The 22,794-nt window shown below is 46.6% G+C and overlaps 1 protein-coding gene across 18 annotated transcripts in view; it reads right to left on the bottom strand.

Annotated features, from left to right (window-relative positions):
* The window catches only part of NCOR2 (nuclear receptor corepressor 2), a 1,388,857-nt gene that overhangs the window by 166,686 nt on the left and 1,199,377 nt on the right, over positions 1-22,794 (bottom strand). For all 18 annotated transcript variants that reach the window (XM_078667637.1, XM_078667632.1, XM_078667640.1 and 15 more), the window contains one exon: positions 4,410-4,530. In XM_078667637.1, the coding sequence (XP_078523763.1) occupies positions 4,410-4,530 (121 nt within the window). The remainder of the gene's footprint in view (positions 1-4,409; positions 4,531-22,794) is intronic.

Genomic DNA, 22,794 nt, shown 5'->3' on the forward strand with positions numbered 1-22,794 from the left:
TCCAAAATGTCCAAATGAATTGATGGTTTCAGCTGCTTTTAGATTCAAGAATGCCCAGTGGTTTGAGGATGTCCGAAGAAATTTTGGACTCCAGAATGTTCCAAAGTCATATGGTGTCTGATTAGAGTCTGGATTCCTGAATCAAGCATATCTTTTGTTTGATGTGTGGCGGGCTTTGGGAGTCCGGGATGCTTTGATTGACTTTTGTATTCCAAACACCCTTTTGAATATATTTTTTGTAACCTATGACATCATTCACCCATATCTCCTCAGGTGTGCTGGGGTCTGCCCACCTGTCAACATAATAATATATAAATATTTTAGACTGTTTGCAAAATGAAAGAGGCATTTAAATACCTTAGAAATCTTTAAAACTTGAAGGAAGTTGAGGCTGCGAGTTAGTTCAAATAGAAAAACCAAATCTCAACTGTTATTTGCCTTCAGAAGCATGAGGTTGGCGGGGATAAACATGGCATCTCATTAAGCTGCCTGGCCGGTCTGCGTCTGACAGCTTAACACGCATCTTTGGGTTTAATGGTGGTATAAAAAGCCAAGTGCGTTGGCTTTCGAGACAGTACTTAATGACCAAATGGAAGCAGGTGGAGACTATATAAATAAAAGTGTCTAGCACAACAACACTGGCGTCGGGTGGTTTTCCACTTGAGGGACCTCAGACTTCCAAGCTTGCGGTTATAGATCGGTGTAATGCGCATCCCCTCCTGACCGCCGCTCGTCTGCATTTTCCCGGGATGATCATAAAAGAACGATCACGCATTAAGGAGCGGAGAAGCCAACCGGATCCTTCAGCGATCTGCAATCAGGCCTAATGTGATCCATCTCATGATAGTTAGTGCTTTGAAACAAATAAGGAAACTGTGTCGCCACCCATGCATCCGGCACAGATGGTATAAGAGCAGAGGTGGCGTGTTTATGGAGAAGGTCAGTGATCAACCTTTTCCCAAATTGCATCTTAGAATTTCAATTAACAAGTATAGGTGGGCTACAAATGTGCAACACAGGAGGGAACACAAGCATTTAAGATATGTTGGAAACACATGTACTCGTTAAGGAGATGTATGTGAGGAGACAACATACCATGGGGCCTTGAAGAGCTATGCGTGGATGGGTGATAACTGGTGAAGGTCAATTGGTTAACACTGCACGCAAACTGACTTGATCTTATAACATAGAATCCTGATCAATGAACCAATGAGCTTCTGATGCACTCTATCAGAGTGAAACTAAAGAGCCTTTTCTGATGATACATTCATAATATGGAAGCTATTGAGTACACACTGCACACGAGGCTTCCACTGCAGCAGGTACTTGAGGTTAAAGAGGAGTAAGAGATGGGGAGCAGATGGCAATGACAACCAGTGCAATGCAGTCACCCACGACACTGTGACTGCCACTGCCCAAAAAGACACCAAGACAGCCCCCAGCACATTACTGGCCTTGCGTGGAAGATAAACGTTCCCAATTGGAAATCCTCTCTTCAGTGGGAGGTCAAGAGGAACTTACAGAAATATATCCATAGTGAAGTCAGAGTGATGGTCAGGCAGACTGCCCACAACTGAAAAAAAAATTCTAAAGAGATGGAAGCATTCCAAATTTGTTTGTCATGGAGTTGGGGCGAAAAGCACTGAACATGTTTTATTTAGAAATTGGAGGTAGAGTAATCCCAAGACGGATGACAAATAATTTCCCTTTCCTCCTACGAAGCTATGGATTGCACAGCCAGTTACTATCAGCATGACTAACATTCCTGCGCGAGGCTCTTCACCAGTGAGTGAACGCCCCAACAAAGTTGGAGAAGCAGTGGAGGTCCAAGATTCAACTGCATTTAACTGCTATCACTCCATACAAAAAGCCTCATTGAGAAGATGCGAACATTTGGAAGGAGACTATGTCAATGTGCTGGTCTTCCATGCTCAACAAAACTCAACCTTCTTGAAACTTCAAGAGAAACATAGAACATTAGGGAACTGATGCGATAGTACACCAATTCATAGTGTCAGGGAAAATTATTTTAGACTGCTGTCGGCTTCAAATCTGCTCGTTGCTCCAGTACTGTTTTAGAACCAAGACCACGCCATAGGCAAGCTTCCTCAGCCTAGACCTCCAGTGCGAACCACTAACAAGCACCATGGACAAGCATTATGGCAAGAATTGTCCCTAGAATAATTGTTAAGGCACCTCTCATGTGATACAGATTGTTCCCAATCAATGGACCCTGCTGAAAGCTCAGTAAGCGCCACGTCGTAACACTATGAAAAGGTGCAAACTGGCATACATTATATTAAATTGACACATATTTCAGAAAACTGAAAGGAAGTGGTTTGGGTGTCTTACAAAAGACTAGCCCCAGCGATAGTTCACATTAAAAAAGCAACCATGGCTAAATGTCATAACACGCAACAGCCCAAGAAAACAACACAAAGAAGTGTAGACACCTTATGCTTGCTAATACTGAGTAAAGAGTACATTAACAAAGGTAAATATACACATGTATATTTGCTCACATGTACATTTATTACTACTCCTAGGTGTAACCCTTCTCTTCTTTGTTATTCACAGTTTGTAAGGGTGGATTTACATGCACATATGTGTAAAATTGCATGTCTTCATCTGCTCAAATCAGAGGGTGGAGCCTCCTACAATAGGACCTACATGCGGAGGTGGTTATCTTTTGGTGTTGAGTAGTGCTTCTTTCTTTTTTGAGTGCACAACCACTTAGTTGTTGAAAGCAGACAGTGTTTCTAGATTTGGGTCAATGCAGCTGTGTTACTCCCCTCTGTCTTCCTGTTGGTCGTTCCAGGGGCTTGATTTGGATTGGCCACTAGGCATCCCCGGGTTGAGAATCTGAGTGGTGGAATGGTGGATGCGAGGTCACATGACCTGGCCTGTCACTTTGGTCTCAGGTCCCTCAAAGGGCCTCACTTTAAGTGCCCAGAAATGGCTAGAGACATCATGATCTACAAACCTATTAAATTGGTACAGTGTATTATATCAATACCACTCAACACATATCTGAAACGACAAGTAATCCATAAACTGTTTGGCTCTAGGAACAGGATGAGAACAACGCAAACTGACTTTCTAGCATGGCTATAACCAATGCACAGGAACAACTTTGAATACCTTTAACACAAACACATGTCACAACACAGAAAACGCAGAACTAAATTCTCCTCCCGCTTTCCATCCCATATGTATGACTGAACCATTAACAATGGGCTCCGCAGTAGCGTGTAACTCGACACAGAAGGTGCTTTCGTGCCTCGTCAGTAGTACTAAGCACTATACAAAATGCCAATACAATATCACTTGAGTAACAGTCGATTAATTCACTATCATTTGTTTGTTACGCATTAGCAATAAACTTTAGACAAAGAAAAATAAAATGCAAAAAAGCAAGATCTTTTCTCTAAATGAATATGTAGCCTACATTTAATAATAATTCCTCAAACTGTATAAAGTACAATAATGAATATTCAGTCATAGAGATTAATATGCATTTAGACAGCAAAGAGAACAAATGTTAATACCAAAACAATCACATTTTTATCCGTAAATATTACATTTTGGGGAGAAGGCAGCCCATTTTAGATTCTGTCAGTTCCAGGTTTTCGTACTAGTCTTCTTTCGAAGTGTTTCTACCAATCCTACATATATTGAGTGTTCAAAATGAGTGGCTACAATGGTTACTAGCTAAATTAAGGCAGTTACAGGCCTATAATGAAAAACGACTGCTATCCCATATATTAAGAAATGGTGGCTGCCAGGCGGCCATATTATACACTATCACAGTCCAAACTCTGAGATGTGTCCAGAAAAAGGAAAGAGTATCTACAATAGAGGTAACCTACTCGGTCTTGTGCTCTATAGTTATAACTTAAACTTATCACATTACCCAAAGGGCACAGAAGCCCTGTTTAAGGACCACCAAGCACTGCTGGGATATAACTGCAGCTGTGTGCCCGGAACTGCGCATGCCTGCTCCAGAGTGTGTCATTCTAGGCAGGGCAAGTGCCTTATATCCAACCCATCTACAAAGCTTAGCTATGCTGGTCTGGCCGGAATGTGAAGGAAAGGCCACACCACTAAATAATATATAGACATATTTTATACATTTGTGTAGAGAAAGGTCAAAAGGTCATGACTGCTGTGTGCATTAATGGCATAGCAGCCGTTCTCCAATCACTGTTGTAAAATGTGGCAACATATTATACATTTGTGCAGATAAAGGTCAAAGGGTCGTCCCATCTCTCTGCAAACTAAAAACTTCAAAGAGGCTGCGCTTGAAGGCCTGCATGGGGGTGAACGGAAAGCTGAAGCGGGGTGTGCGCGGACGAGGAGGCGGCCATTTGCAACAGCTCCAAGGCCGCTTGGCGCCGCCAGGTACTCACTATTGGCGGGATGGCTGCTGCGCGCTGCTTTAGCTGTTTCAGGTCCAGTGGTTTCTGCGGCTGAGAGTTCATCCTCGCATCACCGGCAGCGTTCAGAAGGCTGGGCCTGGGAGACAGCAGCCTGCACAGAAACACAGATGTCATTATGAGCAATTTTATCTACAAATCCAAAATGATGTCACGCTCGGCTGGGCGCGCATTCTGTCCTCTCTGTATCATCCCAAGTTTAATAGGTCAGCGCACTCCCCTGTCTCCACATCTGAATGAAAACGACCGCATTATACTAGCAACTCGAATGCTGGCGTCTCTTACCTTCTGTTTGGAAATTCTGGATTCTACCCTAAATATTGGGGTGGATTCACTCATTTGCTTATCATGCTTCTCGGAAGAAAAAGAGGGGGCACTCGTCACCTGATACTATCAATCTTGTGTGTACTCTGCCAATACACATTTTAATGAGTATTTAAAGGAAAGAAACATCCATTAGATTTGTTCAAGATCACAGCTTTGTAACGCGCCTTCGCCAGGATTTCAAAGCATAGCTAACAATAAAAGTGTCTTCACCACTTGTAAAAAGTCAATCCTAAATGGAAGTCTAGTCTAGTCTAATCCATGTCTGTGTCTTGCCTTAAACATCTTTCGATACCATCTAAAAACAAACATTGGCAAAGGCAAGAGGTCTGCCTTTGGGTGCCAACCTTTTGGCTTTGTCAAAAATGGCTAAAAACAAAAATATATTTTGGTCTCAAAAAAATCACCATGCCATTGTGGCCCCAAGCACGGAATGGAAATACTGTGTTTGCGGATGTGCTCCTTGTGAAAGAGCAGAATGCCATCGCTCAAAATGAATTTAGCGGATGTGGGCTGAGCAATGGCCCCATGCTTTATGCTGTAGTAGGGGGCAGGAGAAGAATCTGACTGACGCAACAAAAGACCAATGGATTAAGACAGCTGGCTGAATTTGCGTTATAAGCATGTACATTACTTATGAAAAAGCAAAAAGTATTGATTAACGCCAAACCTAAAAATATCCAAACTAATGCACTGACACGAAGTAGTAGTTTCAGGGAACCACTGAATTCTTTAAAAGGCATGAAGTGACAAACTTTGATCCGGATGACCACACCGGAAATTACGTCATCAGAATGAATAAACAAATTTATACAACTGTAAGATTAATTAAAACACTACAACCCCTCCACTGAAAGAGGCAGAACATGCATTTAATAGCAAATTATTTTACTCACTTTGCTGTCCAAAAATGAGGAAGAAAAGGGACTGCGTAACAAATACATCACATGCCTATAAACTGACGTGTCTTTTGGCTGCTCTCACATGCAGGAGACTGCTCAATGTGGCTTCGGACAACCGTGACATGCCAGGAGACTGCTCAATGTGTATTATTTGCTTATATATGCCATCTGGCTTCTCAAGGCGCCTGGCTGTTGCAGTGTTGCAAGAAATAACAATGTCATTATTAATTTGAAAAACTCGCCTTTCACTGTTTTCCCACCTGTGGCCTCTCTCCATTCAGGATCTACTAATAGCTGGATTGTGCAATCAGAGCCTCATTACAGGCCATTTCAATTAATTTCACAATGTATTCTGCAAGTGTGTACAAGGGGACTGGAGAGGTGGAGAGACTTGAGGCTGTCTTGAGCCAGGTTTAGTGGTCACTGGAAGTTGATTAGAGCTACCAAGAATGACCAGTTTGTGTGCATACTTTAGGTATGCAGACATCAGGGTAGTCACATGGCCAGCTCGGCTTCTAGAAGCTACTGGCCTTGAACCAACTTGTGATGGGACAGCAAGTAATACTCCAAAATGCACACAGATACGAGCATCCCTGCAAAGGCCCCTGTGCCTGCACAAGTGCAACCCTGTCTGGCCCACTGCAACTGGTCCAATGAATACCTGCTTAAACACTTCCAACCTGTCCAAGGCTGAGCAACAACTCAAGCTGGACCTGAGATGTAAAGGCCACGTGACACCTTCATGCATGAGAGTAGCGTTAGGATTGGCCTGAGCACTCAGGAATTTGCGCTCCGAGGGAGACTAGCGCCTGTGTCTTCAACCCAGCAACGCAGCTCAGGTTGGAGACAGTTCAGTGCGCATGTCGGTTTGGCCATCCTGAGACGGCCAACCAAACCCACATGCGCACCAAAGTGCTCACCACTCCCCCCTCGTAATGGCCCCACCCCCAAGTCTTATTCAATGGAAGAAAAATAAAACCATAATAAACATGTTTTGTTATTCAAATTTATAGGCTGGCAAGGAGAACGACACTCCTCTTGCTACAGCAGAGGAGGCGCTGTCGCTTGATTGTTTAATGAGAGGCTTAATACAATAATGTGCGCCTTGAAGCACCATTAATGATTCTGCACTGTGGCAGCTAGTCTTCTGCTATGACGTGTGTCCAGGTTCTCCCCTGATCTCACGCTGACATCTAAAGGTGTCAAATTAAATTTAACTTGGTATAAGCTGTGCACAGTTGTTTATAGAAGTTATAAAGGGCCTGGTCACTTTAATTGCTTGCATTTAAACACCCAAGGATTTAACTCCTAAATTGTAAAAGATAAATTGAAACATTACATTTCAGAAAGCCTTTTTACTGGCAACTTGTTAATTTTTATTTTAACTCATTTTGTCTACTGCCTAGCTGAATGACGTCATCAAATTTCCTTTCCTCTTTCCTAAAAGTGAATCCGCTCATTGCTATGGTAACACAGTGCCCGTTAGATTTTTACTGTTGCTGAACAGTACTGCAAGATTACAGTCTTTGGAAGATAAGCTTCATATCTGGGGAGTCTAACATCGCCCCAAAATGGCCAGAAACGTAGCAGATTTTTAGGATAGAACCCTCAAATATATTTGTATATAATTAATTTAAATCTTGCTTTTTTATCAGAAAAAAAAATAATAATGTATCAAGTAAGTGGTTAGCCAGAAAATCTAGCTTTGCTACAGCCCTCGTGGACCAACCCTGGACATCCCAGTTTCATATCGTGCCACAGAGATGCTTTCAACATGGATTTAGCAAGAAAGACAATGGTGACAATGTGAAAAGAACAAAAAGTCCACCGACAAATTTTCAGTTTAGAACCTGCACAGCACTCGGATGCAGCAAAAATCACAGGAAATAGTATAAATCACAGTACAACCAAGTGAAGGTGGTGAGGGTACTGCCTAACCCCACAATTGCACAAGTTACCCCCTTATTCAAGAGACTTCTTGCACTGAGCTCAAAGAGAAGTCTTGGGAAATGTTGACATGCCTGCCCTATACTGCACTGATCGCCTGACGAGATGCCCCAACTGTCTCATAGAAGGCTTAGTAGGCCTTGCCCCCATTGGATATTTTTTCCAAGACCAATGATTCCTTTTATATCACAATCTTCCATTTATAGCTTTGGCTTATATGCTGTGATAAATACAGTGATGACGCCAAACAGTGTCATGATTACTGCAATCTATTCCTGCTCAATTTAGAGGTTTGTACTAAAGACACAGTACAAGATTCAGCTATTTTGCAGAGGGGATTTACAACAGAATTTAGCTATTGGTAAAACTGGGGAAATTACAGTCATTATGACCAGAAGTATGACAGACTGATAAAAATGTCCAGCAACTTGATGTTCAGATATTCGTAGAGGGTCAACATTACCAGTAATTCATATAAGAGCGCTTACTTTAGTTTCACGACTTTACTTCTAAAGAATCATACGAGAAAAACCCCAACGCTGCAGGACCTGACACCGTACACAGAAGCAGAATTGATCAAAGTTTGCTTGGAAGAGAACCCTGCAATCTGGGTCCAACCATGTTTGATCTGGGCAAAAAACATGTGCCTTGAAGCAGTTCCCCTGGTGCATAAACAGAAAGAAATCGACCTCACGTAAGGTTATTTCTCTGCAGCAGCCCATGTAAATTTATAAACATTCTAAGCCGGATGGACTTAGGGTTTCACACCTCAACCAGCCTTAAAAGGAGCCTTCTCTGTTCCTCTGCCTACAGGGCGCTTTCTTGTATCCCATGCGGTCAGACCAGCTCTCTTCTTTAGGATCTGGACACTTTGAACCTGGGAGGTTTCTTGCTGCCTGCCCCACAGCCCATCGGCTTTAAACCATATGGAGCACAGGGAAAACAAATATAAATAAAGTGGTCACACATCTTACATCAGCGTTCGGATGTCTGTATATTACATTATTTTGTTTACATGCACTTGAAGTTCATATCACTGCAGGCAAAATGGCTTGCACCATTTTCTCAAAAATCTATCAGTTCCTACTTTCTCTGCGTCTCTCCACTAGAGATACGATATATAAACTAAGTATGTACTTTTACCTAGCATTATAAATTTGAAATGTGTCCTAAAGTATCAAGTTAACATTGTGGCTGTCACGTGTCGGAGCTGGCCTAGGTCTGTTTGAATCTGAAAACCTCATGATCAATATTTGCGCAAGATCACATGAACAGTAGGTACACAGATGACGCACAGAGATTTCTCTCATTCTAGGGCCGCTGTGACAAAGCATGGATTCTTTTATCTAAATGTTGCCGCCTACTTCTATGAAAATTGCTAAACTTGAACCTGGGCACAACATGGCTGAAAATGTAGCCTCAACTGCTTCTGGTACAAGTGGAGCGGTAAAGTGTGAGTGCCTGAATAATAAAGCACTTTACCACTAATATTAGTAATAGCAATCTGTTCTTGTATAGCACTTCACATAGAACCAATCTTGTACAAATATTACCCAATTGAGATTGGTACTGATGTTACCCGAATCGAAAGGATGAAAGGCTGAGGTTAACTTGCATAGATTTAAACCTGCAACAGGCAAATCACACACTAATCTGAACAAGCATTTACAATACAATGGTCTCAGCATTATTAAAGGTAGAGCTATTGGCATTGCTCATGACATTTCCTTTTTTTTTTAAATCATAAATAAATGGCATTGTCATTTATATTGCCAATAGCTTAATCGCTTGCATATGCGAGACCTATTGCATTAGCACCCACACACAGAGTGAGTAGTAGAGGGAGTAGTTGATAGTGAGTAGGAGAGTTATTAGTAAAAAGAGTATTAGAGAGCGAGTAGTAAAAAGTGAAAGAGGGAGTATTAAATAGTGAGAGAGTGAGTAGTAAAGAGTCCTAGAGCCACACACATTTACATGCACAGCCACACCCTTACATATACAAAGTGTATTTTTTGTTTCAGTAGTAAAGAGTGAGTAGTATAGAGTGACTAATTATGAGTGAGTTATGTTGAGTAGTAGAGAGTGTGTGTGTGAGAGAGTGTGTGTGTGAGAGAGAGAGAGTGTGTGTGTGAGAGAGTGTGTGTGTGTGTGAGAGAGAGAGAGTGTGTGAGAGAGAGAGAGAGTGTGTGTGAGAGAGAGAGAGAGTGTGAGAGAGAGTGTGAGAGAATGTGAGAGAGTGTGAGAGAGAATGTGAGAGAGAGTGTGAGTGTGAGAGAGAGCGTGAGAGAGTGTGAGAGAGTGTGTGAGAGAGTGTTTGAGAGAGTGTGTGAGAGAGTGTTTGAGAGAGTGTGTGAGAGAGAGAGAGAGTGTGAGAGAGAGAGAGTGTGAGAGAGACAGGAAGGTGCACTGGCCTAAAAAAAATTGTATTGTTTTGAAAGTGTGATCCTGTAGGGTTTGGGCTTGAGCTATTAAGGTTGGGCGTGGCTTTTGAGAGTTGACTTTGTCAAAGCAGCTCAGAAACTATAGTTAACAACCCCAACAGAACCACCAAAAGTACCCGATGCTGCCTCCCATGGAAGCTGAAAACACCGCACTGTTACAACAGTGCAGAGCTACCACCCATGACCTGGAAAGCTACCTGTAAGGTGTTCCAAATCACATGGCTGTTCATCGTGCAAAAATGTCTCATCACCCGATGTGGCCGTGTGAAGAGTGTCAATACCATGTAGCACACAACAGCACCGTCTGAGCAGGATGCTGTGTCCACATCAGCTGAAAAACGAACTCTTCAAATATATAATTTTTTGGCCATTAACTCCGGTCCATAAATATATTCTCTAACATGTGGAATGTCATGTTTTGTGCATACCAACTAACCATTGTTAAAATGCAAAGGGGTCTGCTTTCATTCTAATTGCAACATCGAACAAGAACACATTTTGTGGTCAGAAAATCCACCTTCAAGCAAGTACAATGTGTAATGGTATACTGTGTCTCTAATGGAGCGTGTAGCATGGCACAAACAAATTACAAGTGCCCAGGACATTGAGCACCAAACACCCCATAAAATGTATATAGGAGAGTCAGACTCACAAATTCTTTCAACGTGTCGCAAACCCTGCTCTGCACCTAAGCATATGGTACATGTGCTTCCCAGGTACCACCCTTGAAGTATGGGCATTCCCAGAGTAATAGTCCATGGAAGGATGAGTGCTGCCCTAGAAGTACTGATGCACTCTGAGTAACAGTCCTTGGGAATATGGGCGCAGCTCAAGGTGCTACCCTTGAAGTATGGGCGCACTCTGAGTTATACTCCCTGGAAGTAAGGGTGCAGCTCAAGGTACCATTCCTAGAAGTATGGGTGCATCTAGCAAAACAGAACCTGGGAGTAAGGATACAGCTCAAGGTAGCACCCTTGAAGTATGGGTGTACGCGGAGTTATACTCCCTGGGAGTATGGGTGCAGCTCAAGGTACCACCCTTGAAGTATGGGTGCACGCGGAGTTATACTCCCTGGGAGTATGGGTGCAGCTCAAGGTACCACCCTTGAAGTATGGGTGGACTCGGAGTTATACTCCCTGGAAGTAAGGGTGCAGCTCAAGGTAGCACTACTAGAAGTATGGGTGCACTCGAAGTTATACTCACTGGAAGTAAGGGTGTAGCTCAAGGTACCACTACTAGAAGTATGGGTGTACTCGAAGTTATACTCCCTGGAAGTAAGGGTGCAGCTCAAGGTGCCATCCCTAGAAGTATGGGTGCATCTCGCAATAACAGTCCCTGGGAGTAAGGATACAGCTCAAGATACCACCCTTGTAGTATGGGTGCACTCGGAGTTATACTCCCTGGAAGTAAGGGTGCAGCTCCAGGTACCATCCCTAGAAGTGTGGGTGCATCTCGGAGTAACTTTCATTGGGAGTAGTGGTGCCGTTCAAGGTAACACGCTGTGAGTATGTGTGCACTCGATCTAACTCTCCCTGGGGTTGTTCCTGCAGCTCTGAGTACCATTCAGAGTACCTCTGCCGTCTAGGGCGGGTGCAACTTGTGGGACACCCCCGCGCCGCACGGCCACCAGCTGCTGCGTGTGCCCCCAGTGCCTGCCTCTGCCTCAGCGCCGGCCTCGCAGCCGCCCTGAGAGCTCTCCTTGGTTTCCCCCGCGTTTTGTCTAGAATTTGTGCTTGTTTATTTACTATTTTTTCCTGTGCCCTGATCGCGTGTAACTGTATTTTTCCCCGTTTTTGTCTAGAATTTGTGCTTGTTTATTTACTATTTCTTCCTGTGCCCTGATCGCGTGTAACTGTATTTTTCCCCGTTTTTGTCTGGAATTTGTGCTTGTTTCTTTAAATCTCCCTATGCCCTGATCGCGTGTAACTGTATTTTTTTCCCCGTTTTTGTCCAGAATCTGTGCTTGTTTTCCTGTTCCTGCCGTCTCTCGTCGTGTTGCCCACCTCGCCGCCCCCCGCTCCCGCTTCCCGCCACCGCCTTCAGCCCCGCCCCTTTTCTCTTCTGTTTCCCTCCCCGCTCCCGCCTCCCAGCTGCTCCGCCCACCCGCGCACTTCGCCTTAAATGGCGACCGTGCGAACGCGCAGCGTTGACGCGCAGCGGGCGCACCGATTGTGCGCCGAAGGCGCGCCAAAGGTAAGCCCGTCTGCGCCCGTCCGCGCCTGGACCGCGCCCAGTGCCAGGACCCCTGGCCCCCACCGACGGAAGCCGACCCGACGAACCTACAGCGCCGCCGACCTCATCGCACTCAACACCGGCCACATCCCAGGATGTCACCGAGCCGCCCCGAAGCACACCCACGGACCCTTCAGCTGCCTCGCCTGCAAGTTCACCTGCATCCGGACCTTCCCTGCACCCGCCAAGCCGACCTCCAGCAGCACCCACCTCAAGTGCATCCTGCTCAACGCCCGCTCCGTCCACAGACACGCCGTAGAACTCTGGGACCTGCTCGACACCACCGCCCCCGACGTTGCCTTCATCACCGAGACCTGGATGAACGCCTCCTCAGCCCCAGACATCGCCATCGCCATTCCAGAGGGCTACAAGATCACCCGGAGGGACCGCGACAACCAGACCGGAGGAGGCATCGCCATCATCCACAGAGACACCATCCGCATCACGACCAACACCGACGACACCCTCACCACCGCTGAACACCTGCACTTCCAGATACACACCAACCCGAAGACCACCCTCAGAGGCACCCTGATCTACCGACCCCCGGGACCGCGCACACGATTCAGCGAGGACATCGCCGACTTCGTCAGCCCGCACGCTCTCCCCTCCGCCGACTACATCCTCCTGGGGGACCTCAACTTCCACCTGGAGAACAACAACGACCGCAACACCATCACCCTGCTCGACAACCTCGACAACCTCGGACTCAAGCAGCTAGTGACCACCCCCACCCACCTCGCCGGACACACACTCGACGCCGTCTTCTCATCCAGCAAAGACGTCACCTTCAGCCACGCAACAGGACTCCACTGGACGGACCACAGCTGCATCCACTTCACCTTCAGAAGAACGACGATCCACCACCTCCAGCAACAGGTTGCTCGAAGAAGCTGGAACAAGATCACAGCCGACCAGCTCACCGCCTCCCTGAGCCAGCACCCTCCCGCCAACTCAGCGAACCCCAGCCAGGCCGCCGACAACCTCACGAAGTGGATCAGCAACTGCGCGGACGAACTCGCCCCTCTGAGGACCCCGCCCAGCAGATCCTGCAGCAGAAAAACACCATGGTTCACCGACGAACTCAAGTGCTCCAAGAAGAACTGTCGAGCCCTCGAGAAAGCCTGGAGAAGGGAACCAACGACGGACAACATGACCACCCTCAAGCTCGCCACCCGGAAACACCACCAACTGATCCGCGCCACCAAGAAAAATGCATACAAGGACCGGCTGGACAACAACGCACACAACTGCAAGGAACTCTTCAACATCGTGAAAGAGCTCTCCAACCCCAACGCCGGAAACAACGACATCACCCCGTCGCAAGACCTCTGCAACTCCCTCGCGTCCTACTTCCACAACAAGATCGCGGACATACACAACAGCTTCAACAACCAACCAACGCAAGCCACAACCGCAACGACGCCACCATCCACCACCCTCCGCACCTGGATCCCGATCAGCACCGAAGACACCATCCGCACCATGAACTCCATCCACTCCGGATCTCCGACTGACCCCTGCCCTCACCACGTCTTCAACAAGGCCGACGCTGTCCTCGCACCCCACCTGCGGGACATCATCAACACCTCCTTCGACTCCGCCACCTTCCCTGAGAGCTGGAAGCACGCCGAACTCAGCGCTCTCCTCAAGAAACCCACAGCAGACCCCACCGACCTCAAGAACTACCGTCCCATCTCGCTCCTCCCGTTCCCGGCCAAAGTCATCGAGAAGACCGTCAACAAACAGCTGGCCGCCTTCCTCGAGACGAATGGATCCCTCGACCCCTCACAGTCCGGCTTCCGAGCGAACCACAGCACCGAGACCGCCCTCATCGCCGCCACCGACGACCTTCGAACTCTGATGGACAACGGAGAAACAGCGGCCCTCATCCTCCTGGACCTCTCCGCGGCTTTCGACACTGTCTGCCACCGCACCCTAGTACAGCGCCTCAGCAACATCGGAATCCAGGAGAAGGCGCTGGAATGGATCACCTCCTTCCTCGACGGAAGAACACAAAGAGTCCGCCTACCACCGTACAAGTCAGAGGCCACCAAAGTCATCTGCGGCGTACCCCAAGGATCCTCGCTGAGCCCAACCCTCTTCAACGTATACATGAGCCCCCTCGCGGCCATCGCACGCCAACACAACCTGAACATCATCTCCTACGCCGACGACACCCAGCTGATCCTCTCCCTGACCAACGACCCCGCCACCGCCAGAGCCAACCTGCACGAAGGGATGAGAGACGTAGCCGAATGGATGACGACCAGCCGCCTGAAACTGAACTCAGACAAGACGGAGGTCCTCATCCTGGGCTCCACGCCCTCCGCCTGGGACGACTCCTGGTGGCCCCCCGCCCTGGGCACCGCACCCAAACCGACGGACCACGCACGCAACCTGGGCTTCATCCTGGACTCCTCCCTCTCCATGACCAGACAAGTCAACGCCGTCTCCTCGTCATGCTTCAACATCCTGCGCATGCTACGTAAGATCTTCCGGTGGATCCCCACCGAGACGAGGAAGACGGTCACCCAAGCCCTCGTCACCAGCCGACTGGACTACGGCAACGCCCTCTACGCCGGAACCACTGCCAAACTCCAGAAGAGACTCCAGCGGATCCAGAACGCCTCGGCGAGACTCATCCTCGACATCCCCCGACGCAGCCACATCTCCGGACACCTGAGAGATCTGCACTGGCTCCCGGTCAACAAGAGAATCACCTTCCGGCTCCTCACCCACGCGCACAAAGCCCTACACGACCAAGGCCCGAGCTACCTCAACAACCGGATCAACTTCTACACTCCCAAGCGCCTCCTCAGATCAACCAACCACGCCCTCGCCACCGTCCCCCGCATCCGAAGAGCGACAACAGGAGGAAGATCCTTCTCCCACCTGGCCGCCAAGACCTGGAACTCACTTCCGACCAATCTGCGCCTGACCCAAGACCACCTCTCCTTCAGGAAGAAGCTCAAGACCTGGCTGTTCGAGCAGTAGCGGCACCCCCCCCCCTCCCAGCGCCTTGAGACCCTACGGGTGAGTAGTGCGCTATACAAATGACCTGATTGATTGATTGATTGAAGCCGCAGTGCCTCTATCTGGAAGAATGAGTACCACTGTCAGACACGGAATGCAGCTCCAAGTACTTCTTCCCATGAACCTCTGGCTGGGAGTGTGCCTACAGCTCAGAGTAGGGGTTCAGCTCCAGACACCTCCTCTAAGAGTAGGGGCGAATAGCCTATAATAGAGATTCAGCCCAGGTCACGCCTGCCTGGGACTCTGCGCCCATACTCAGCGGGCCACCTGCACTCTTTATTTAAGCCACGAGTTACCTTTTATTTTTAAGTTTAGAGGAACACTTTCACTATATCCGCGCGACCATGTGTGCAGAGGGCGATGCACTAGCATTATAAAAAGTAAGAACTATATTAAAATAAACAATTAGAAAAAGTGGCAAGCATCGGATGGTAATCATTCATAAAGTGATTTTATATGGCGCCTAAAAAAGGTAGCTAACCGTTGTTATGAGAGACATCACTCCGTATTATCCAACTGGTTTTTAGTGGCTCCTTGTTATCAGGGCCACCATTTCCAGCCCTCATTCCGACTAAGGCGGCTGACAAAGCTTTGCAGAAGCAAAGCCGGGGCAGGAGCCCCGTGTCCATGATGACGTGTCCTCCGCCTCATCGTGGTAGCCTAAATGCAATAAGAACACGCTCATGGATTTCTGACGAGTGGCCTGTGCTGGAGAGCGCTAGCGCGATCGTGACTGCCTCTAGGAGCTCCTCAAGCTTGCTGATGTAGAGGGAGATAACCACTGTGCCCAGGATCACACAATGCGACTAAGTACACCGAGATTAGACCTCAGACTTCCTAGTTCGACTGCAGTTTAACCCCTTTTCGTGCTTCCTGGGAATTAGCAGGAGCCAAATAAACGGGAAAGGTTTAGAGAGTTGTCAGAGAGCGCGGGAGTAATGTTAGTGTATAAAGTGATTAAGCTGCGTCGTTAGGGATCTTCATGACACAAAAGAATTAAACACCACGCTGTTTTGCATGTCCTGCTCGTCACAATTTCAACAAGTACTACGCTGGACAAAAGAAAGTAAAATAAAATATCTGGGTAAATATCTCTAGATATCAGGGTTTGTTATTATCCTGACGCATGAAGAGCCTTAGATTTCTGGACACAATTAACCCGTTTACAATGTGAAGAAAGTAAAAATATGTAAAAAAAGTAATAAATGGAACATATGAAAAAGTGCCGCATTGTGCAGCAGAGAGAAGTAAAGAAGGGCGCTGCCCCCACTCACCCCCAGCTCGGCCTCACAGGCGGGGTTCAGCGCCTCGTCCAGGGCGCACAGCTGGTCCCAGGTCTTTCACGTCAAAAGTTTGACGAACTCCGTCTCCGGCTTCTGCTTCATGTTGGCTTTCGACGCCCCGATTCCAAACAGAAAATCTTTAATGATTCAGAAACGCTCTGCGCCCCGCTCAAAACGATCGTCGTTAGCTTTGGGGTGCACCCATCTGCCCCATCGTAGCCCTGGAGTGCGTGGCCCTCTCTCTCTTCACAGTGGAGAGCTGCTCGCGATAGTCCGCCCGGTCTGGCTGCTGCGTCTGCTGGGATGAGCCCGGAATGCCTCCCTTAAGCAGACGCGGCTCGGGGGAGAGAGGGGGGGAGGGCAGTCTTGCCTATGAGTAGGAGTATCCACTCAAGAGCCCTCACCTCAGCCCCTGGGGCGTCCACACCCACCCTACCTGCTCCAGTCTCTATTCCCAGCCGCAGAACATGCCGAACGCGCCCGCACCCGCGCACCTCAAACATGGGTTTTACATATTCGAACACACTATTGATTTCACGTCGACAAGAAGATCGGACCGACAACCACGGCCTGTCCCGCCAAATGTGTTTCACTTCTGAATTCACGGTTGTCAAATAAGAGAACGAACAGCGGGGTAAAGGGAGGAAACGAAAATTCTATAATATTATCCCTACAGTGGGGAAGGGGAAATGTTCGCGAATTAGAGCAAAATAATAACACGGACCATCACTAGAAAACACACTAACTAGCGATAAACAAGCAAAATGGTGGCAGCAGCTGCAGATAAGCCCCGTCCTTTTCAGACTGGGGGGGCGTGTTTTTTGTTGAGTGACGGATGACGTCACAGTGAGAAAGAACGCAAAAAACACGCCCCCGAATCCGAAAAAGACGGGGCTTAAAGGGAGTGACGCCCCTCTCCTCCAATGGCTGGCCAGCATTTACGAGGCCAGCCAATGGAGAAGAGGGGCGGGTTCAAGCCCCCTAACTAAGAAACATTAAATCTCGGAGCTCCGCCCAAACTGCTACGCAATGCGACGCAGTCCTCGACCTAAAAAGCATGCACTCAACTGGCCGAATTATGTTAGAGGCTAAGCAATGTATAGAGTGGGACTTCCATGAAAACAAGCATTGGCACATCTAAAAAGTCTGGTGGTGCCTTGTTTCGCCATGTTTTTTCCTAAAACTTTACTGTTGGGGATCAGCTGACACGCATCAATATTTATACATTTACAAAAAAATTGTGTATGAAAGAAAAACTTTTTGGGGTCTCAAAAGTACAAAGTCATGGTCGCTCGTAGCAGTGAAGGCAACTATTTTGTGTGCGTATATGCTTCTTCTGAATCAGCAAAATGCTGTCACACACAGTGAAGTCAAACCATGGCTAAAGTGGGCTGACGTACTCTCCCAACCTCTATGCTATAATAGGTGGGAGTAATATGTGAATGACACAGCGAGAGGCCAATGGACGGGAGGGCTGGTTAAAAGCCCGCTACACATAGATGTATATAAAAAAGTAATACATATTTTATGTATATAAATATATGCTGATAAAAAGCCACTGTTGAAGTGACGGTATAGTTAGTTTTTGTTTCATTTCAACACTTAACGATTAAAAACTGAAAAACACTGAAACTCTGAAACTCACCAATTTTAGTTTAGTGAAGTAACTACTGCTTGTGTCCTAGTGATGCACTGCTAATTACCTCTCATATTACATAGCTCATGATATGTTACATGACATTCCGATGACATCATCCAATGATTGCGATAGTGTCCTGTAGGTCTTCTGGATGTGAAATAATTCAACAAGCAACACCTGTGGCCAATTATCTATCACCAATAAAGTGATAATGGACAAACTTTGCTCACATGCTGGACCCATAGGATATCTTTCAACTCATCCACATATTTGGTGGATGTTGGCCTCATTTTACTAATATCCACCCACCTTACAAACTAACTGCCTCCTCAGACTATAACAGGGTCACCACTTTTTAAATCTTGAACACTCACTGAAAAAAAGTGTGTGTTCCCCTTAATGGGATTACCCTCTTAGAGACTTCACATGATCCTTACTATTGTGTCATGAGGTTGACAAGTAAGCTTTAGCCATTGATAGGACACCTTCAGCTGGGCCCCATGGGCAACCCTCTGTAGTTTGATAAGCACAATGGCATACAACTTTACAGTCTTGCTCACGCCCACATTCTATTTTATTCAACAATGCTCAAAGAGTCAAAATCAAAATGAGGAGATAAGGGAATATCTGGAAGCGGGCGGCAAAGCAGCTTTGGTGCTACTCGATCTCTCTGCCGCCTTCGATACGGTGCCCCATCAACTACTTCTCACTCGACTCTCAGACATTGGCATCGTGGGCCCGGCCTGGGACTGGCTGAAATCTTTTCTGGAAGAACGCACCCAGCAGGTCTGGATGCCACCTTTTTCATCGGTTGCCAGGAAAGTATCTACGGGAGTCCCACAGGGTTCCACTCTTAGCCCTTTGCTCTTTAATATTTATCTGACTCCGTTGATCTTTCTGGCGGAGGAGCTGGGAGCAAAAATAATAGCCTATGCCGATGATACCCAGCTGCTTTTTACCTGGAAAGACTCAGGGGCCCAGAAATGTCTTGCGTCAGTGTTTCAGTGGCTTGCACTTGCTCAACTGAAGTGCAATGAGGACAAGTCGGAGGTCCTTTTGTATGGTCAGTTCCCCCCTGCCTTCAGAGAATCTTTGTGGCCTCCTGACTTTCCCCAACCAAATTCTGTGGGCACCCCAGCCAAGAATTTGGGGGTATGGTTTGGAGAAGACCTTTGTTTCTCGGCGTAAATTAAGAAACTCACCGGAGTGTGCTTTGGCACTCTTAAATGTCTAAGACGATTCTTCCCTCTGCTTCCAAGGCCAGCTAAGGAAACGGTCGCTCAAGCTCTTATCCGTTCTCGCATTGACTACGCCAATGCTCTGTACATCGGTATTCCAAACTGCAGACCATACAGAATGCCGCGGCTAGACTTCTGGTTAACATCTCCAGGAGATCAAGCGTAAGACAGCACCTGCATGATTTACACTGGCTCCCTGTGGCACACAGAGTGCAATTCAAAGCTCTCACTCTGGCCCACAGAGCCCTGCACGGCCTTGGCCCAATGTACCCCATGAAGCATTTTGCTTTCTATGCTCCAAGCAGGGCGCTGCGCTCAGCCTCCCAATGCCGTCTTGGTGACTCCCAGATTCCGTAGGATGCGGCTCGGTGGTCAGTCCCTCTCTGTGAAAACAGCTAAAGCTTGGAATTCTCTTCCATTGGAATTACGCGACATCCATGACTTTAGGTTATTTAAAAAACAACTCAAAACCTTCTTCTTTAACCTCCCAGTTTAAACCCCTTTGCCTCGCCAGGTCACGGTAACTCTGCGCGCCAGGATACTCTAGAGTAATTGTGCGCGATATAAAACTTCTATAACATAACTTTACAGTCATGCTCACGCCCACATTCTATTTTATTCAACAATGCTCAAAGCGTCAAAATCTTCACTAAAGTTCTTGAAGTAAAAATATACACATTATAAACGTCCTTTTAACATATAATGTGCCACTGTACTGTATAGCAACTATTTAACATGGGCTTGTGCCCCGGCACAGACCAATATAATCAATCTTGAACTGAGGTTGTGGGGTTTTTCGCAGATTTTTCTTTGCAAAGGGCTTTGTGTTTAAGCCACAATCTACTTTAAATCAAGCCTTTGCAATCCACATCAGGTACTCTGTCTTTACCTTGTTGAACATGAAGTACTACTTGAATCAGTAATTTCATCAGTGATGTTATCAATAAAGTCATTTGTGATGTCAAGAGTATTTTAACAGGTGACTGCTTAGGTAGTTAATGGCAGAGAGGCAGTTATAGTTAGTTCACTAAACCAGCATTTCTTAACTTGTGACGCCCCAGTCTGTGACCGTTTAGAAAATGAAAAATTAGTGGATTATTAAAGTATGTATACTTTAACAAGCAAAACTGCTAAATTTCTACATTTTAAAATGCTCTGTACGTGTGAAGGAATTTGAAAACATGGGGTAAAAATGATGTTAGTATCCTTCTCTTGGTTCATAGGACCAGTCCAAGTGATTGACGCACTGGTATGCGCAAACTAGACTACAGCATACACAAAGAACAAAAAAGAAAGTGATATGTTAAGAGTCTAGAATATTAGTTCATCTTTTTAGAAACAACTATTTTTAATTCATGAATTAAATATTTCATCATTTGTGTATTTTTGTTTTAAGTATGCATTTTTGTGTAGTTGTGAGGTTCAAATCAGAGAATTTGCTTGGATGCTGGTCCCCGGATTCCAGTAGTGATTCGGTGCGGATCAAGGTAAATAACAAGCATTTGCAATGCAATGGGTCTCGCATTAGGAAAGTTTGAGCTATTGGTATTGTAAATGGCAAAGTTTTTATTTATGTTTTTTTTTTTAAATAGCTAAATTAATAGCTTTGTCATTTACAATGCCAATAGTTCTAACTTTCGCAAATGTGATACCTATAGCATTTGTAATGCAATATGTTTTGTATTTACATAACTTACACGGCATCCCAGAAGCGCAACCGCGCAACGCCGCCGGCCTGCGACCAGGAAGTCAGTCAGGCCGGGCGGGACAACCGGAAACAGGAAGTAGGAGGGCGGGATCCTACCCCGCCTCCCACGGAAGAGCCGCGATTGTTTGCAGCACCGGAGCAGGCAGGAGCCTACCCTGCGCCCCGGTGCCGAAGAAGGGAGGAAGAGTCCTGCTGCCGGTGAGTGGGGCTTCGCTTTGTGGCTGGCCTGCGAGGGCGGGGGGGCATGTGTGGGCGCGCGCGCGGCGGCGGGCTGTGTATGTGTGTGAGCGTGCGTGCGTGTGTCTTGGAGTCTGTGTGTATGCGTGTGTGACTGTGGGGGAGGAGGAGGGGGTTGCCTGTCTGGGTGCCTGCGTGTCTGTGTAAGTGTAAGTGCGTGTGCGTGTGCGCGCGTGTGTGTGTGTCTGTGTGCATGCATGCGCGTTAGGCTGGGAGTATGGGAGGGCGGCGCAGGACGGAACGTGCGCGTTCGCGCACACGAATCCAGGAAGAAAAGCTCGTACACCCTCTTGTCCTCCTTCCCCCCAGACTGATCACTATACGTCTCCAGCTGGACACATGCATCCTTGCGGATGCATTGCCAGCGAGACCCAAAAAGGATCTGGAAGGTGTAGATTTTTTTTCGGATGAGAGGGTGGGTAGTAAGAGTTTATTTCAGCATTTCAGTTTCGCGGATCCTTTTTGGAACGAAGTTGATTTCTGAGATATTTAGGAATATTAAGGTGGAGGACTTTGAAGGATAGGTCAAGTGTTTTGAAAGAATGCAGATTTGAAAGGCAACGAGTATATATAAAACCAATGTATATAAAATGCTATCAATTTGGGAGGGTGTAAGGAAATCTGGCCGTGACAGCTGGAATTTGCCCATTCATTGCTTGGGTGAATGGGACTGATCTGGCAAAGCATCAGTTAGAAAGGAAATGGATGCATGCAGTTACATCAAGTTATGGGCAAATAATAAGGGCTGGACCTCCCAAAGGTCTCGTCTTTGGGGCTTTTCTCGAAGCATATTTACCTTTTGTAAGGAGGATAACAGTACACCGTTCTTGAACTAGATCGGTTGCAAAATCCTCAAAACAGGCATTTGGTAATCAGAAAAGCACACTTTATAATGCAATGCTCAAATGTCAAAATACAGCATATGCCAAACCACTTCTTCTACCATAATTGCTAAGTATGAACATGGCTGTGTGGAGCGATGATGTAGAATCAAGTAAGAACTTGACGCAAACAGATTCATGAATTTGAGCCAATATTAAGGGTCAATGAAAGATGTACAGAGTACACTTCAAAATCTAGTACGCAGAGTTTAAAGATATTTATTCAACTTGGGCAGAATAATCCTTACTTGTGAGAAACAGGTAAGAGGCCTGGCAACCATACACTGATTGACAGAAATTGGAGTTCACATACAACAGCAGCATATTTTGAGTTCTTCAATTCTCTCCGTACAATACCTGCACTAACAGCACACCAGAGGCCTGTGACTACTGGCACACCCTCATTCACAGGAACATTTTCCAGATGTAACACATCAATGGCAAAACTGAACTGCATTCTTCATTTAAAAAGAGGACCCTCTTAATATTT

Source organism: Lissotriton helveticus, chromosome 11, assembly GCF_964261635.1.
Source record: "Lissotriton helveticus chromosome 11, aLisHel1.1, whole genome shotgun sequence".
Taxonomy (NCBI): Eukaryota; Metazoa; Chordata; class Amphibia; order Caudata; family Salamandridae; genus Lissotriton; species Lissotriton helveticus.